At 40.3% G+C, this 19,652-nt stretch overlaps 1 protein-coding gene across 12 annotated transcripts in view; it reads left to right on the top strand.

Moving 5' to 3' along the window:
• Positions 1-19,652, top strand: part of NEK11 (NIMA related kinase 11) — a 278,190-nt gene that overhangs the window by 62,005 nt on the left and 196,533 nt on the right. For 11 of the 12 annotated variants that reach the window (XM_061421687.1, XM_061421640.1, XM_061421649.1 and 8 more), the window contains one exon: positions 10,995-11,113. The exons of the other annotated variant lie outside the window; for it this stretch is intronic. In XM_061421687.1, coding sequence (XP_061277671.1) covers positions 10,995-11,113 — 119 coding nt within the window. The remainder of the gene's footprint in view (positions 1-10,994; positions 11,114-19,652) is intronic. 12 annotated transcript variants of the gene reach the window in all.

The raw sequence follows: 19,652 nt of genomic DNA, 5'->3' as shown, positions 1-19,652 counted from the left end.
AGTCATGTCCGACTCTTTATGACCCCATGGACTGTAGCCTACCAGGCTCCTCCGTCCATGGGATTTTCCAGGCAAGAGTATTGGAGTGGGGTGCCATTGCCTTCTCCACTCAATATTTGCGCTGTCCAATATGGTAGTTGCTTAGTCACACATGACTCTTTAGCACCTGATGAAGTATGGCTAGTGTGGTTGAGGAGCTGAATGTTGAACTTTATTTAATTTAAATTAATTTAAATGTAAATAACCATGTTTAGGTAGTGGCTACCATATTGAACAGATCTTGATGATAAACTATAACTTTATTTCTTATATTAATTTTTAGTTATTAATTTAAATGTAATTTGGATCTACTAGAAAAGTTACAAAACACAGTGAACTCCCATATATCCTCCATCCAAATTTCAGTTCAGTTCAGTTCAGTCTCCCAGTCATGTCCGACCCTTTGCGACTCCATGGACTGCAGCACGCCAGGCCTCCCTGTCCATCACCAACTCCCGGAGTTTACTCAGACTCATGTCCATCGAGTCAGTGATGCCATCTAACCATCTCATCCTCTCGTCCCCTTCTCCTCCCACCTTCAATCTTTCCCAGCAGGGTCTTTTTAAATGAGTCAGTTCTTTGCATCAGGTCGCCAAAGTATTGGAGTTTCAGCTTCAGCATCAGCCCTTGCAATGAATATTCAGGACTGATTTCCTTTAGGATGGACTGGTTGGATCTCCTTGCAGTCTAAAGGACTCTCAAGATTCTTCTCCAACACCACAGTTCAAAAGTATCAATTCTTCAGCACTCAGCTTTCTTTATAGTCCAACTCTCACATCCATACATGACTACTGGAAAAACCATAGCTTTGACTAGATGGACCTTTGTTGCCAAAGTAATGTCTCTGCTTTTTAACATGCTGTCTAGGTTGGTCATAACTTCTCTTCCAAGGGGTAAGTGTCCTTTAATTTCATCCAGGTTTACCAGTTGTTATTTCCCACATTTGCTTTATTATTCTGTTCATCTATCTACTTTTTTCCTGAACCACTTGACAGTAGGTTGCAGACCCGTTGCCCCTTTGTCCTAAATCCTCCTGTGAGTGTTTTCTAAGACTAAGGATATTTCCTTAGCATAACTACAGTAAAAAGATCAAACTCAGGAAGTGAACATTGATGCAATGCCAGTGTGTCATACGGTGATTCTGTGCGACCCCATACCAGCAGCATCAGCATCACTCGGAATCTTTAGTGAGAAACACAGATTGTTAGCTTCCACCTCAGCCGTAATGAATCTGTAAACTCTGGGGGTCGGGTCTGGCCATCTGTGTTTTGCCAAGCCCACCAGGTGAGCCTGAAGCACACTGAAATTTGGGAAACACCCATCTAACCCACAGTTCACACTCAAATTGAGCCCATCTGTCCCAATTATATCTTTAAAAAGGACATTTCTATAGGAATTTTTTTCTCCCGCAGGATCCAATCCAGGATCATTTGTGTTACTTTTTAAATACTGGTGGTTTCCGCAGGCTAAGCTGCCCCTCCCACTCCGGGGCGTTGCCATGGTAATGGCCTTGGCCAGCAGCCAGGGAACAGCTGCGGGGCTTCCTGGCTCCACCTGCTGAGCTGTCAGCTTGTGACTCGGAGGGATGACGACGTGTGGGTCGCTGTTTCTCCTTGCTAACCGAGATATTTCTCATCTTCACACCCAAACTTCATCTTAACTCACAGAAGCCTGGTATTATCCTCTTTTTATTGAGGTAAAGTAATAATATTGGAAATGGCAGATGGCCAGACTTGCACCTCATAGGGAATGTTATCACCATTGAAATAGCTGGTGTTTTTTAATCTCCAAGTTTCCTCCTCTGTAATTTAATCTGAGGCCTTTCAAGACTGAAATACATATAAATGCATTCACGAGGCCCCTTATATTCACCACCCAGAGCTTTGGACTCCTCACATCAGGTTATGAGTGTTGTGTTGTTGCTTAGTTCAACATGGTGTTTGGCTGTTTGTGACCCCAGGGACTATAGCCTGCCAGGCTTCTCTGTCCATGGAATTTCCCAGGTAAGAATACTGGAGTGGGTTGCCATTTCCTTTTCTAGGGGATCTTCCTGGCCTAGGGATTGAACCTGAGTCTCCTACATTGCAGGCAGATTCTTTATCATGGAACCACCAGGGAAGACCAGTTATGAATGTAAAAAGCAAATAACCTGATTCTCACAAGTTCCTGTCAAGATGTAACCAAATCTTCAATGAGGAATAGTACCCAAACTACAAAAGAGACAGGATATTTCAAATATCGGTGTCTTTATTCTCTTCCAGCCCGGGAAATGGGACTACCTGCTGTCCCCTGCCTCCTCTCCACAGTCTCACACTTCTTTATCTCTGCCCTTTCACAACATCCTTCCTCCTGGCTCCAAGTTTTCACTTCCCACCCATTCTCCCAGGTCCTGTGAAATGCCACCCCCTCTACAAAGACTCCTGTTATCTCCTGGCTGAAAATCACCCCTCACTCAATCCCTGAGTCTCATAGCGTTTCAGTTGGGTGACACTTAGCACATTATACATAGTATAATCCATCTTAGACTCTCAGCATGTGGGACTGATCTTTTTCTAATTCATTTTTGTGTCGCATCATGAGCCCGTGTAGTGAGCCACAAAGAAGTTAGTACTCAGGAAATTTCTTTCCTTTTGACGAATTCTTTACCATTTGCTTCCAGCTGCTTCCCACCTCATTTCTGTCAAGTGCCGATGTGTAAAAGATTAAATACTGTGTCCTTCTATCTGTAATATATGTTGAAATCACTTTGCCAGAAAGCAGAGAAGGTTGGACTTGTCTTTTTCCTCAACTGTGATATTAACATGGCTAAATAAAAATTATATCAATATAGTGGTAGTGCTCAACCTTGGCTGCACTTTGGAATCATCTGGAAAGCTTTCAAAACTCCTGAGGGCTGAAGCCCTCATCCAGAAAGTCTGATTTAATTGATCTGGGGTATGACCCAGAAGGACTTTTGAAAGCTCTCCAGGTGATCTAATGGGATGCCAGGGCAGAGAACTGCAAAAAAGGGAGGATGGCCAGTGTAGAAACAGAAAGGCAGAGTCATAAATGAAAACTGAGTCAGCATTTATGGATCACTGAGCAAAGATCAGGCTCAGCTGTGAACAGGGTGGGGGATGGGGGAGGGGGGAGCTGGTGAGGGGGGAATCTGGCGGGCCCTGCTGGTTGGTGTGGTTTTCTACTCAGGCCATTAGCTGGGTGCTCTTATTCATGAAAATTACCCCGTCTTGTTCTTCTGGTTCCCTGAGCAACTTTCTGTCCTATTATTTCTTTTCAAACTTTCATTACCTGATATTTGCATTTTTTTTTAGTGGTAGTTGCCTGGAGCTGCTATACTGTTATGTTTGCCTAATTGTGATTATGAATTTTCCTCATTCTTTCTACATTTACTAATTAGGGTTCTTCTGTTAGAAAGAGCTATCCCATTGTTCCTTCCCCTCCGTTGATGTCTTTATTCAATTATTCATATCAGTATGGACTCGTGGATATTTATTTTATTCTATGGGTTATTGCCCGATGCTATCATTATTATTTTGTTTCTTAATTTGGCACAGCTTTGGCTGGTGGGGCTTCTTCAAATTGGCTCCTGTGTCCTCTAACCGTGCCCCATTCTTTTTCAAAGAGAAGTAGATTCTTTTTTTTTTTTTAATTTAAATTTGTTTATTTTAATTGGAGGCTAATTACTTTACAGTATTTAATGGTTTTGCCATACATCAACATGAATCCACCACGGGTGTACACATGTTCCCCATCCTGAACCCCCCTCCCCACTCCCTCTCTGTACCTTCCCTCTGGGTCATCCCAGTGCACCAGTCCCAAGCATCCTGTATCCTGCATCGAACCTGGACTGGCGATTCATTTCTTATATATTATACATGTTTCAATGCCACTCTCCTAAATCATCCCACCCTCTCCCTCTCCCACAGAGTCCATAAGACTGTTCTATACATCTGTGTCTCTTTTGCTGTCTTGCATACAGGGTTATCATTACCATCTTTCTAAATTCCATATATATGCGTTAGTATACTGTATTGGTGTTTTTCTTTCTGGCTTACTTCACTCTGTATAATCGGCTCCAGTTTCATCCACCTCATTAGAACTGATTCAAATGTATTCTTTTTAATGGCTGAGTAATACTCCTTGCGTATATGTACCACAGCTTTCTTATCCATTCATCTGCTGATGGACATCTAGGTTGCTTCCATGTCCTGGCTATTATAAACAGTGCTCCGATAAACATTGGGGTACACGTGTCTCTTTCAATTCTGGTTTCCTTGGTGTGTATGCCCAGCAGCGGGATTGCTGGGTTATATGGCAGTTCTATTTCCAGTTTTTTAAGGCATCTCCACACCATTCTCCATAGTGGCTATACCAGTTTGCATTCCCACCAACAGTGTAAGAGGGTTCCCTTTTCTCCACACCCTCTCCAGTATTTATTGCTTGTAGACTTTTGGATTGCAGCCATTCTGACTGGCGTGAAATGGTACCTTATTGTGGTTTTGATTAGCATTTCTCTGATAATGAGTGATGTTGAGCATCTTTTCATGTGTTTGTTAACCATCTGTATGTCTTCTTTGGAGAAATGTCTATTTAGTTCTTTGGCCCATTTTTTGATTGGGTCATTTATTTTTCTGGAATTGAGCTGCAGGAGTTGCTTGTATATTTTTGAGATTAGTTGTTTGTCAGTTGCTTCATTTGCTATTATTTTCTCTCATTCTGAAGGCTGTCTTTTCACCTTGCTTATAGTTTCCTTTGTTGTGCAGAAGCTTTTAATTTTGATTAGGTCCCATTTGTTTATTTTTCCTTTTATTTCCAATATTCTGGGAGGTGGGTCATAGAGGATCCTGCTGTGATTTATGTCAGAGAATGTTTTGCCTATGTTCTCCTCTAAGAGGTTTATAGTTTCTGGTCTTATGTTTAGATCTTTAATCCATTTTGAGTTTATTTTTGTGTATGGTGTTAGAAAGTGTTCCAGTTTCATTCTTTTACAAGTGGTTGACCAGCTTTACCAGCACCACTCGTTAAAGAGATTGTCTTTAATCCATTGTATATTCTTGCCTCCTTTGTCAAAGATAAGGTGTCCATAGGTGCGTGGGTTTATCTCTGGGCTTTCTATTTTGTTCCTTTGATCTATATTTCTGTCTTTGTGCCAGTACCATACTGTCCTGATGACTGTGGCTTTGTAGTAGAGCCTGAAGTCAGGCAAGTTGATTCCTCCAGTTCCATTCTTTCTCAAGATTGCTTTGGCTATTCGAGGTTTTTTGTATTTCCATACAAAATTTGAAATTATTTGTTCTAGCTCTGTGAAAACTACCATTGGTAGCTTGATAGGGATTGCATTGAATCTGTAGATTGCTTTGGGTAGTATACTCATTTTCACTATATTGATTCTTCTGATCCATGAACATGGTATATTTCTCCATCTATTAGTGTCCTCTTTGATTTATTTCACCAGTGTTTTGTAGTTTTCTATATATAGGTCTTTAGTTTCTTTAGGTAGATATATTCCTAAGTATTTTATTCTTTTTGTTGCAATGGTGAATGGAATTGTTCCTTAATTTCTCTATTTTCTCATTATTAGTGTATAGGAATGCAAGGGATTTCTGTGTGTTAATTTTATATCCTGCAACTTTACTATATTCATCAATTAGCTCTAGTAATTTTCTGGTGGAATCTTTAGGGTTTTCTATGTAGAGGATCATGTCATCTGCAAACAGTGAGAGTTTTACTTCTTCTTTTCCAACTTGGATTCCTTTTATTTCTTTTTCTGCTCTGATTGCTGTGGCCAAAACTTCCAAAACTATGTTGAATAGTAATGGTGAGGGTGGGCACCCTTGTCTTGTTCCTGACTTTAGGGGAAATGCTTTCAATTTTTCACCGTTGAGGATAATGTTTGCTGTGGGTTTGTCATATATAGCTTTTATTATGTTGAAGTATGTTCCTTCTATTCCTGCTTTCTGGAGACTTTTTATCATAAATCGATGTTGAATTTTGTCAAAGGCTTTCTCTGCATCTATTGAGATAATCATATGGCTTTTATTTTTCAATTTGTTATGTGGTGAATTACATTAATTGATTTGCGGATATTGAAGAATCCTTGCGTGCCTGGGATAAAGCCCACTTGGTCATGGTGTATGATCTTTTTAATGTATTGTTGGATTCTGATTGCTAGAATTTTGTTCTTATTTCTTAGTTATATTTTGTAGATGAGGAAATGGGACTCTGGAGAGGTGGAGTGATTTTCTGGCAATCTCATGTCTGGAATGTTGGATCTCATCCAGAGCAGGACCAGGGTCACAGGGGAACAGGGAAAGTGCTCTTTTTTTTTTCTTACTTGGCTTACTCCTGTTCCTCCCTTAATATTTAATGGAGTCAACCAACTAGTTCATGGTTCCTATCTTCCCAAACATGAAATTATCTCTTTCTACCTGGACGTGAACTAATATAGTTGGATTGTTTTATTGTTCATATCAGCAGTGCTAACCAAACATGTTTCAGATGGTGGCTCTAAACTAAAGATAGATTTTAACACAGCCACAGTAATCAAGCCTGTCTTTGTGCATTATGCAAAATATGAAAATAACACTTTGCAATACTGCAGTGTACACCTGAAATTTGTCAAGAGAATAGATCTTAAGTGCTCTCAATACACATGCATGTGCATACACACACACACACACACACAGATGCATGCACACAGGAGCCATCTGAGATATTGGATGTGTCAATCAACTTGACTGTGGCAGTCATCTCACAGTGCACAGGCTCACCAGGTTATCATGTTGCACATGAAAGCTGCTCCTTCCCTTGGCTTATTCTCACTTATGTTTTGTGTCTTTATCTACCTCTATTTATATAATTCATGCATATGCATACACACAGAAATACATGTGTATCAATTTGAATACACAGATATGTCTTAATGTAATGATGATTTAATTAATTATTATATTTTCTATCAATAGGAGACTATATAGGGTTTGAAAGTAGAAAGTATGTGGACTTTGGCATCACATTTATAGATAAAAGCATTATTTTATGTCACTTCTTAAGAAAAAGTAAGTTGTATCATTTTATTCCAATTCATGTACATTTACCTCAGCAGGAAGAAACGTACACTAAAAGCATTTGGAAGAAAATTGGCAACTAAACCCAAGAGTGCTCAGTTATATTATCAGACATAAGCAGCATGATACTACAAGGTATTCTTTAGTAACCATTTAGAAACTGGGTCTCCTTATTTTGCGTTTAAGAACATAACGTGATTTGACATCTTCCCCACTTTTTATGAACTCCATTTACAGATTTAAAAGCATATGATTTTAAAAACTTATTCAACATTGACTTTCTCAAATACATCTTTTGCCTTTGAAAATTTTCAAACTATTGGACAAAATGTTCACATTAGTAGGTGAGATATTTGGCCCATCTGTGTTATTATCTAACAGCCTTTTCTTAAAGTGTGGTCTATAACCTGTCCCAAAGTCACTTAGGATGCTTGTTAAAAATACACAATTCTTTGGTTCTCTCCTAATTTACCAAATCAGAGCCTCTGTTGATACAGCCCAGGAATATACATTTTAAACACTCTACTTGGATGTGTCTGACACATGCAAAATTTTGAGGCCTCCCGGAAGGATGTGTCAGAACATTATTTAAAGGAGATGTAGAGTGTGAGGGAGTGATGTAGAGTATGAGGGAGCTGAATCTTAAGATGTCAGCCCAGAAAATTAATCAGGGGCAGCTCTTTCATTTTAAAATGAAGAAGTAGGGCAGAACAATTTTTCAAACTGCTTCTACCCCTGAAATTCTGAGATTATTTTGCCCTTTGTGTATGCTCTGAACATTGCAGTTGCATTGTATTCCGGCTCTGAGAAGGCTCTCCTCCCTCCTTTAAACCGGATAGAAGTGCTTCTATTGATGACTTAAAAAAACAGATTAACTTTTAAAATGAAATCCTTTTAAGATTTAAAACTTTTTAATGGCAATCAAAGATGGAGTTCAGACACTGTATTTGAGTTGCTCTTCATTTCTTCAAGGTTTTGGCATTTCAGTCTCATGTTGGTTAACTTGGATGGTGGAAGGAGGCAAGACCATTAATCCATCAAATGGCACATTTTGGGTTACAGATATTTGAAATCTTAGAATTTAACATCAGGGCTTTTATTGAAACTTTCAAGGGGATGACGTTAGTGAAGGAAAACATTTTCTGTCTGTGGCATAGACTTAGAACAACATTAATATTGGCTCAAGTTAAAGTCTCCTTGAACCTTCTCATTAGAGTGGCTTTAGCAATAAAAGTCATTGTTAAATATTTCTCAAATACAAAGTCAAGGAAACAGAACGGGCCTACAGATACTGTAATAAGAACTTGTGAAACCAAACTGTGACATTTCATCCAAAACATTTGATTTTTACTTCAATGATGGCTTAACAAAAGAAATAAATGCTTTTCATATTGCTCAATTAAAATCAGACTACTTCACAAAAAATGGTTTCTTTCTTTTTGTATGAAATTCCTTGTGTCTTAATTTGTGAGTGGTTTGACCACCTTAATTAAATCCTAAGAAAATCTACAGAGTGTTTATTAAAGAACAAAGTAAATACAAGACAAATAGCTTTTCTTACAGATAAACATGCAGAATGAAAACTTCAGGGTGGGGAATAACTTAAGGAGAATAAGACCCAGCTCTCCAATTAATTTAATTTTTTGGCATTCTGTCCTCTTGTCAGTAGAATATGTCCTTTGCTTAATGCTAAAAACTAGTACATTTGTTATTCTTATGTGTCTACCTGAGAAGAGTGTTTGTGTACACCCTTCTTTTGACATTTCACTTTGAAGTGTCAATTATATTATTATTATAGCTTTGACTAGATGGACCTTTGTTGGGAAAGTAATGTCTCTGCTTTTTAATATGCTCTCTAGGTTGGTCATAACTTTTATTCCAAGGAGTAAGCATCTTTTAATTTCATGGCTGCAATCACCATCTGCAGTGATTTTGGAGCCCCCAAAAATAAAGTCTGACACTGTTTCCACTGTTTCCCCATCTACTTCCCATGAAGTGATGGGACCAGATGCCATGATCTTCGTTTTCTGAATATTGAGCTTTAAGCCAACTTTTCCACTCTCCTCCTTCACTTTCAACAAGAGGTTTTTTAGTTCCTCTTCCCTTTCTGCCATAAGGGTGGTGTCATCTGCATATCTGAGGTTATTGATATTTCTCCCAGCAATCTTGATTCCAGCTTGTGCTTCTTCCAGCCCAGTGTTTCTCATGATGTACTCTGCATATAAGTTAAATAAGCAGGGTGACAATACACAGCCCTGACGTACTCCTTTTCCTATTTGGAACCAGTCTGTTGTTCCATGTCCAGTTCTAACTGTTGCTTCCTGACCTGCATATAGGTTTCTCAAGAGACAGGTCAGATGGTCTGGTATTTCCATCTGTTTAAGAATTTTCCACAGTTTATTGTGATCCACACAGTCAATGGCTTTGGCATAGTCAATAAAACAGAAATAGATGTTTTTCTGGGGGGTTTATAGTTATGTAAAATTCTAAGCATAAGGAAATTATTCCTAGTTTTATGTGGGTACATATTAATATGTAATGTAACATAATAAAAACAATTTTTAGGTAATATTTAGGTAATATAATAAAAGCTAATACCCTTTAGAAGAATTTTGTTCTGGCGTGAGACAAAGTGCTAAATACAGAGTTTCTTCAGTAAACACTGATGGGAGTAGAAAGAACTGAGCTCTACTGTGCTGTGCACGAAGTGAGTAGGCAATTTAAAGGGAGAGTAATGGAATGGATAAAGTCCACATAAAATGGACACAGTGCTGACAAAGGTCCCTATAGTCAAAGCTGTGGTTTTCCAGTAGTCATATATGAATTTGAAAGTTGGACCATAAAGAAGGCTGAGCGCTGAAGAACTGATGCTTTTCAACTGTGGTGCTAGAGGAGACTCTTGAGAGTCCCTTGGACTGCAGGGAGATCAAACCAGACAACCCTAAATATTCATTGGAAGGACTGATGCTGAAGCTGAAGCTCCAGTACTTTGGCGACCTGATGGAAAGAGCTGACTCACTGGAAAAGACCCTAATGCTTACCCTAAGATTGAGGGCCAGAGAAGAGGGTGGCAAAAGATGAGATGGTTGGATGGCATCACCTACTCAATGGGCATGAATTTGAGCAAACTCTGGGAGATAGTGAAGGACAGGGAAGTCTGGTGTGGTGCAGTCCATAGGGTCACAAAGAGTTGGACATGCCGTAGTGACTGAACAACAATGGAGTGGAGGCAGAGGAGGGAATGCAGGCAGGGGCCCAAGCATTCAGGGAGCTGAAATATGACTCAGAAAGTGGGAAGGCAGTTGGTTCCTCCGAACCATTTGATTTTGCTAGCTGGCACTTATTGAAGTTGGGCTCCTGACCTCCCCAGTGAGTAGGGAACAGGGGCTCCATCTTGAGGTGTGGCTGGAACAATTTTTTTTGGCAGCCTTGAGTTTTCTCAAACAGGCACATTATGGGGGACTATGGTCATCCTAGGAATGTGACTTCGAGCTGTTAGAAATACGTTAACATTTGTTGAAGTCTTTTTTGACCAAAGGGGATGCCTAGTTAAGAAGAGGGCTCCAGAGGCTGGCAGCTTTTGGCCAAGTTGAGAGGTCTTGCAGTGATAGTATTAATAACTGAAAGTGAAAGTGAAGTCACTCAGCTGTGTCCGACTCTTTGCGACTCCATGGACTGTAGCCCGCCAGGCTCCTCTGTCCATGGGATTCTCCAGGCAAGAATATTGGAGTGGGTTGCCATTTCCTTCTCCAGGGGATCTTCCCGACCCAGGAATCAAACCCAGGTCTCCAGCATTGGAGGCAGATGCTTTAACCTCTGAGCCACCAGGGAAGCCCTTAATGGAAACATAAATATATGTATATACACACACACACTGTTTTGTTTCAGGGTCGAGATCTGGACTGTAAAATTCAAGAATATAAAGAAGCTGGAAAAACCTTTCCAGAGAGTCAGATAATAGAATGGTTTATCCAGCTGTTGCTGGGAGTTGACTACATGCATGAAAGGTATGTTCATTTGTTACTGAGGCAACAGGGTTTTTTTCACAGTCATGTCTGAACATGAAAAATGAAATTTGGGAGGTAGTTTGGGAAATTTGGAAAGCAAGTTTCATGGAACTTGCTTCCATGAAAAGGAGGCAAGTCCAAAGGTAAATGACTATACTTAAACATCTATGATACGCTTTTTTTTTATGAAAAAACTGTCAAATGATTATATCTAGAGGATTTACTTGATTACCTTTTTTGTTGTTCTAAAAATTGCACTGACTTTAAATACAAAACAGAAGCTTGTACTAAACATATTTCTCTATATCTGATCCTATCCTGTGAGCCATAAGCATTTCTTTGGTACCTTTAGCATACTATTTTTATTTATACATTTATTACAATTTATTACATCTTCCAGCAGGCTTGAGCTGTGAATACCCTAGCATGCTGCATATAGATTGTGGGGTTACTTTGGAGTGTGTCAGTGCACATCTAAATGTGCTCACTCACGAGATGAGCTAAGGAATTAAGGCAGAAGATACATGTTCAGACCAAAAGTCAGTTTTGACATTAAGTATCTGATAAAGACAGTCAAAGTAGGCTATATGGGTTCAACTATTTATAATTTACCTTTGCAATATTGGCCTCAATTTTTTTTTTAATGTTATACTATTTTTCCTACAGGTCAAAAGCAAGATGTTTTAGATGTTAAATGTTTTATAGACCCATAATATGACAAGAATGCATTTGAAAAGATGAACATACATAGACAAATAGAAGTAGATGCTTTGAGGGATCCATGTTAGCTTTCAACTTAGGAATGGTAACAGTCTTCTTAAACAGAAGTGGAAGTTTGTAGGGTACACCAAGGCCTGGAAATCCATGAATGTCAAATAGTTTAAATGTGTCATCTGTGCTTTCTGATGGCATAAAAAGTAATTAATTATTTGGTGCTCCTTCTTCTGCTGATTATCTATATCTTCTGAAACACATGCTTGATAAGACAGCCACTGACTCTATTGACAATTCACAACAATCTTTTGAATGGTGTCAAACTATCCTAAGAGACAATGATAAAAGAATATGAAACAATCTTTTAATAAACCACCAAAACTGCTGAATATAAGACTTCTGTGTACATACAGTTATATTTGTATTCCTTTTATTTTCTCTACTATTCCTTGGCATGTTTGTTAACTTAGACATAGGGAAAACAGCACCTATAAAGATGCCAACTTTGATGTTCAGTGTACAAAATACAAAAGTGAAATCTGGTTGATTTAGGAACCCAAACATTTTTGATGTATTTTGGGTTGGCTAAGTAGTAGTTAAAATAAATGAGTTTAAAATAATCCTTTAAAGAGAGGATTTAAATTTGTTTTGAATCCTTCAGCATTCTAAGAAAGTCATTAAATAAGGCTAAATATTTGGGTATTTATGGATATATAGATCTGAAATACCATAATTTGTGATTCAGATAATAAATGATACGTCTTTCATTATTTTTTTTGTAACCAGTTATTGCAAAGTTTTTCTCTACAGATGGAGAAATTTCAATTTTATACTTAAATTTATTGATTCACTTATTAAATGATATTAAGAGTTGGGAAGATTCTCTGGAGAAGGAAATGACAACCCATTCTTGCCTGGGAAACCCCATGGACAGAGGAGCCTGGTAGGCTATAGTCCATGGGGTTGCAAAAGAGTTGGACATGACTTAGTGACTAAACAACAAAATAATAAAACAAAAAATAAAGCCTAACTTCTTCTGGTTCAAGATGGCAGAGTAGAAGGATATGGACTTATCTCCTCCTGCAAGAGCACCAAAATCACAACTAGATGTTGAACAACCATATACAAGAGAATGCTGGAACCCAGCAAAAAAAGATATTACACATCCAAAGACAAACAGGAAGCCACAGCCAGGTGATGGCAATCATGATAAAATCAAATCCTATACCCACTGGGTGGATGACCCACAAACTGGAGAACAATAATGCCAAAGCACTCCTCCCACTATTGTGAAGGTTCTGAATTCCATGTCAGGCTTCACAGCCTGGGGGTCTAACAAAGGGACTGACCTTGAAGGCCAGTGGGATTTGATTACAGGACTTCCACAGGACTGGGGGAAACAGAGACTCCAGCCTTGGAGGGCACAACAAAATCTTGCATGCACCAAGACCCAGAGGAAAGGAGCAGTGACCCCACAGGAGACTGAACCAAAGCCACCTACTAGTGTTGGAGGGTCTCCTGTGGAGATGTGGCTCGGCAAGGGCATACCACAGGGATGGGGCACTGGCTGCAGCAGTCCTTGAAGGTCCCTTTGGTGTAAGCCCTCATGAAGGTAGCCATTAGCCCTACCAAAGAGTCTGCAGACCCCAGGGCTGGGTCGCCTCAGGCCAAACAACTACCAGGGAGGGAGTGTAACCCCACCCATCAGCAGATAACTGGATTAAAGCTTTACTGAACAAGACCTTGCCCACCAAAGCAAGACCATTTTTCCATCACCAGTCCCTCCTGTCAGGAAGCTTACACAAGCCTCTTAGCCTCCTCCATGAGAGCAGAGACATTACTTTGCCTACAAATGTCCATATAGTCAAAGCTATGGTTTTTCTAGTAGTCATGTATGGATGTGAGAGCTGGACAATAAAAAAGGCTGAATGCCAAAAAATTGATGCCTTCAAACTGTGGTGCTGGAGAAGACTCTTGAGAGTCCTTTGGATGGCAAGGAGATCAAACCAGTCAATTGTAAAGGAAATCAGTCCTAAATATTCATTGAAAGGACTGATGCTGAAGCTGAAGCTCCAATACTTTGGCCACCTGATGCAAAGACCCAACTCATTGGAAAAGACCTGACTCATTGGAAAAGACCCTGATGCTGGAAAAGATGAAAGGCAGGAGGAGAAGGGGGCAACAAAGGGTAAGATGGTTGGACAGCATCACCGACTTGATGGACATGAGTTTGAGCAAGCTTTGGGAGATGGTGAAGGACAGAGAAAGCTGGTGTGCTGAGGTCTGTTGGGCTGCAAAGAGTCAGACACAATTGAGTGACTAAACAACGACAAATCAGAGGGCAGACAGAAGCAGCAAGAACCACAATCCCACAGCAGCTAGAAAAAATACCACATTACAGAAAGTTAATCAGGATGAAAAAGCAGAAAGTTATGTCCCAGATGCAGGCATAACATAAAACCCCAGAAAAACAACTAAAGAATTCAGAATAATGGTAGTGCAGATGATCCAGGATCTCAGGAAACAATAGAGAAGATGCAAGAAATGTTTGCCAATGACCTAGAAGAACTAAAGAGCAAACAGAGATGAATAATATGCTAGAAGGAATCAATAGCAGGATAATTGAGGCAGAAGAAAAAACAAATGACCTGGAGGACAGAATGGTGGAAATCATTGCCACAGAACAGAATATAGAAAAAGAATGAAAAAAAAAAAAAATGAAGACAGCCTAAGAGACCTCTGGGACAACATTAAATCTACCAACATTTGTATTATAGGGGTCCCAGAAGGAGAAGAAAGAGAGAATGGACCTGAAAAATATTTGAAGAGATAATAGCTGAAAACGTCCCAAACATGGGAAAGAAAATAGTCAATCAAGTCCAGAAACACAGAGACTCCCAGGCAAGATAAACCCAAGGAGGAACACATCAAGACACATAGTAATCAAGCTGACAAAAATTAAAAACAAAAAAAAATATTAAAAACAATTTAAACCCAAAAGAATGATTCTTTTAGCACATGGCATGGACACATGAATAATGACGTGTGAGTATTCACAGTTCATTCAAAGCTACCTTGAAGGTATAGCCCTGAAACTCCTTCCTTATGCTATGTTAACACAAAACCCTAACCTCAGTGACTTAGGACAGTCAGTTCTTGCTTTTGTTGCCTATTGGCAGCTGCAGATCCACTTTAAGTCTTCCTGTCTCACTGTCTACACTGAAGGAGCAGCTCATGCTTTCTGTTGGCAGAGAAAAAGCAAGAAAGTTACGGGAAACACTCAGTGGTTCTTTAAGACTCTGCTCAGACTTGATATGTGCCTGATCTGTTTGCATGCCATGGATCCAAGCAAGTCAAACAACCAAGTCCAGTGGAGGTGCCTGTTCCTCCCAAGGGGGACACTCACTGCCAGGCACAAGAGATGCAAATATTTGGGAACAAGAATACAGCCTATCACAATGTTTCCCTCAACCTTCTACTTAAATCTTTCAACTATAACCAATAAAAGATTTATTTACAAGCATTATTCCAGCCTTTCCCTCTTATGGTCTAGAGCACATATTCAAACGTATTTTGAAAATTCTGCTTACAAATAATTTCAGAAGATTACTTTGGAACAAAGAAGAAGATAAATTAGGTTCCTCTGTTGCCAGTGCCTTGAGAATTACTTTAGTGCATGTGATGGTTAATTTTATGTGTCAGTTCGGGAGGGCTGTGAGATGCCCAGATTAAACATTGCTTCTGGGTGTGTCTGTAAGGCAGTTTCCAGATGGGATTAGCATTTGAGTTGGTGGAATCTGTAGACTGTCCTCTCCAGTGTGGTTGGACATATCCAGTCCCTTGAAAGTCCAAACAGACGAAATGCAGAGAAAGAAGGAATTTGCTCACATTTTCCTGCCTCATTGAGGAGCTGGGATGTCTCACCCTGTCTTCTGCCCTTCGGTTGAGAGACTTAGTTCATTGACTCACCTTGTCTCAGGTCTTCAGACTAGGACTGAATTAGACTATCAGCTTTCCTGGGTCTTCATCAAGCAAAAAAGATGGTGGAGTAGAAAAATATGCACTCATCTTCTCCTTTGAGAATATAAAAATCACAACTATCTGCTGAACAACCATTGATAGGAGGATATTGGAATCAACCATCATGCAAAATGCTAGGCTGAATGAATCACAAGCTGGAATCAAGACTGCCAGGAGAAATATCAACAGCCTCAGATGATACCACTCTAATGGCAGAAAGTGAAGAGGAACTAAAGAGCCTCTGAATGAAGGTGAAAGGAGAGTGAAAAATCTAGCTTAAAACATTCAAAAAACTAAGATCATGGCATCCAGTTCCATCACTTCATGGCAAATAGATGGGGAAAAAATGGAAACAGTGGCATATTTTATTTTCTTGGGCTCCAAAATCACTGTGGACAGTGACTTCAGCCATGAAATTAAAAGACACTTGCTCTTTGGAAGAAAAACTAGGACAAACCTAGACAGTATATTAAAAAGCAGAGACATCACTTTGCGAACAAAGGTCCATATACTCAAAGCTGTGGTTTTTCCAGTAGTTATGTATGACTTTGAAAGTTGGACCATATAGAACGCTGAGACTGAAGAACTGATGCTTTTGAACTGTGGTGTTGGAGAAGACTCTTGAGAGTCTCTTGGACTGTGAGGAGATCAAACCAGTCAATCCTAAGGAAATCAACCCTGAATATTCATTGGAAGGACTGGTGCTGAAGCTGACGCTCCAGTACTTTGGCCACCTGATGTGAAGAGCTGACTCATTGAACTAATCTGATCCTGGGAAAGATGGAAGGAAGGAGGAGAAGGGGGCAACAGAGGATGAGCTGGTTGGATGACATCACCAACTCAATGGACATGAGTTTGAGCAAACTCTGGGAGATGGTGAAGGACAGGGAAGCCTGGAATGCTGCAGTCCATGCAAAGAATTGGACATGACTTAGTGACTGAACAACTTCCTGGGTCTTCAGCCTGTTGACAGCAAATCTTGGGACTTCTCAGCCTCCATCTTTGCATGAGCCAGTTCCTTGTAATAAATCTCCATTTGTATTATATCCATATCTATATCTTCTGTTGGTTCTGTTTCTCTGGAGAACTCTGACTAATACAGTGCAGGGGCAGAAGATATAAAGAAGACCCTAGAAAAACTAGGAAGAATGAGGTTACAGAAGAAATGAAGGTTTTGTTTACTCCTTTGGAGCTTTCCTGTGCTTAATTTAATTTGGTTTATTTATACATTTGTAATATTCTAAATCTATGGCATATGGCATACACACTTATAATGATATTAAAAGCTGAAAATATTCACAGTTCACTGAAAGCTATCTTGAGAATGTAGCACTAAAACTCCTTCCTCCCCCTGGGCCTGAACCTCTGGCACATAGACAGCTCTAAGTTTGTTAAAGGTGTTTGTATCCTGTGAGGCTTGTCACCAACTCCCACAATGCTCCATAAGCTGGACCAGTATATGAGGCACTCAAAGCCTTTCTTCTCTTTGGTTCAATTAAATGGCCAGTCTTTGAAATATCATCTTCTCTGGATACCACAGCAGAACTGGGCATGAAGGAAATCCTTGGGGGACAGAGACAATGTCTTGCTTCTCCTTTTTTGCCCCCAGAGATAACACAGAAACCACAAAACAAAACAAACTCCCCCCACCCCAACTCATTTCTATCGAAGCGGATTCTGTTCAATTAGCCTAGATTTTCTAAGATGAAGTACAGAGCAGCCTCTCTGAAGAGAACTCATTTGCTGACATCGCTTTTGCTTTCACAGTGGAGGGGAGAACAAGCTTGGGGCACTTTCTGTAAGATGAGTGCCTCCTCACCTAGCAGCTCACACCTTTCCCCAGTGAGCTTGGTGCATGCCAAGTTGCTTCAGTCGTGTCCAGCTCTTTGCGACCCTACAGCCTGTAGCCTGCCAGGCTCCTCTGTCTATGGGGTTCTCCAGGCAAGAATACTGGAGTGGGTTGCCATGCCCTTCTCCAGGGGATCTTCCTGACCCAGAGATCGAACCTGTGTCTCCTATGTCTCCTGTATTAGCAGGCGGATACTCTACCACTAGCACCATCTGGGAAGCCCGAATGGTTGTTTCCCAAAAAGATCGTGTGAGGAACTGATTTTTAACATAGTGAGGCTCCTAGGGGAAGGACCTACTTGGGAATCCAGGTCCGTAAATGTGACGGGGGATGGAGGCATGCTTCCCCAGGTCTAGAGATGGGAAAGTAGAGAGAAGTTGTGTGTGTGGTGCTGTGGAGGATTCCTGCCTTCTTTTGGCAGGAATCTTTCTTTCATCCTCCCACTTCTTGAGGATGTCCTTAGGTCACTTTTTCCAAGGAGACCCCACTCCATTGCCAGGTGTCAGCAACTCCTACTTTGTAGCTGCATTCGAGAAGGACCTGACATCACCCCTGGCTTACAACATAGAGGCTCATCATGGTCCTGGGTGCCCAGGACACTGATGAGGAAGCCAGGCGTGAGCCTCAGTATCTAGGACAGTGGCCATGTGGCAGAGACCAGCAACAGGGGTTGCCTGGTCCACATATCACCACAGAGCCATTGCTTATGCCAGCACCTTTGGCAAGAAGAATCTGCAGGCCACCCTGAGACCCTGTCAGATAAACACAGGTTTGTAGGGCGGAGCTAAATTTTCAGAAACTACTCAGATAAGGACTTAAGGGGAAATGAAAACTGAACTGTCCATACCATCTCCACAGTCCTACTCTGGCTCAGGGCCTGAGAAAACCCTGCTGTAGCTGCCTCCACAGACCTCACACTGCCGTGGTCCTGGAGGCTGTGTATGGAGAATAGCCTGATGGAGGCAAAAGCTCAACCATGGATTTGATCACCACTGTCATCCAGTCTTAATCAGGGCACTTAAATCTCTTGGGAATCATGAAACATAGAAATGACAGGGACATATGTGGAGAGCTATTTGAAAGCTATCTTTAGAAGAAAGATTTTATATCAGCTGCTTGAATTGCTAGTCACCTTGTCATTTCTTGGATTTGATTTCTATATACTTCAAAGGAAAGGATACTAACGAAGTACATGACAGGACTTTTTTTCTGGATTTATTTTTGCTTACTGTAACCACAAAGTCAATAAATTATACTTAAGAAAACCTTAGTCAAGTAGCTTGATATCTGGTTTGTTGCATAGAAATAATTGCTCTGTTACAACGGCTCCAGCCAGTTACTTCCCATAACTGCTTTCCAACATAATGTTTGTCTTGTTCATAAAATACCTGGTGGTGATTTTCTTATTTACGTTTTTATATATGTGGTAGCTGTTACTGTGTTATATCTAAAACTCATCACCTACTTTCCTAGTCTAAGTATCAATATTATTTTTCAATTTTGTTGTTCTTCAGTTGCAAACTTGTGTCTGACTCTCTGTGACGCCAAGGACTGCAGCATTTCACTTCCTGTCCTTCACTATCTCCTGGAGTTTGCTCAGAGTGATGCCATGCAACCGTCTTATTCTCTGTTATTTCCTTCTCCTCTCTTCAATCTTTCCCAGCATTAGGGTCTTTTCCAATGAGTTTGCTCTTAATATCAGGTGGCCAAAGTATTGGAGCTTCAGCCTCAGCATCAGTCCTTCCAATGAATATTGAAGATTGATTTCCTTTATTATTGATTGGTTAGATTGCCTTGCAGTCCAAAGGACTCTCAAGAGTTTTCTCCAGCACTATAGTTCGAAAACATCAATTCTTCGACCCTCGGTCTTTATGGTCCAACTTTCACATCTGTACATGACTACTGGAAAAACCATAGCTTGACAATATGGACCTTTGTTGGCAAAGTAATGTCTCT

Source organism: Bos javanicus, chromosome 1, assembly GCF_032452875.1.
Source record: "Bos javanicus breed banteng chromosome 1, ARS-OSU_banteng_1.0, whole genome shotgun sequence".
NCBI lineage: Eukaryota > Metazoa > Chordata > Mammalia > Artiodactyla > Bovidae > Bos > Bos javanicus.
This window is presented reverse-complemented; position numbering and strand designations above follow the sequence as displayed.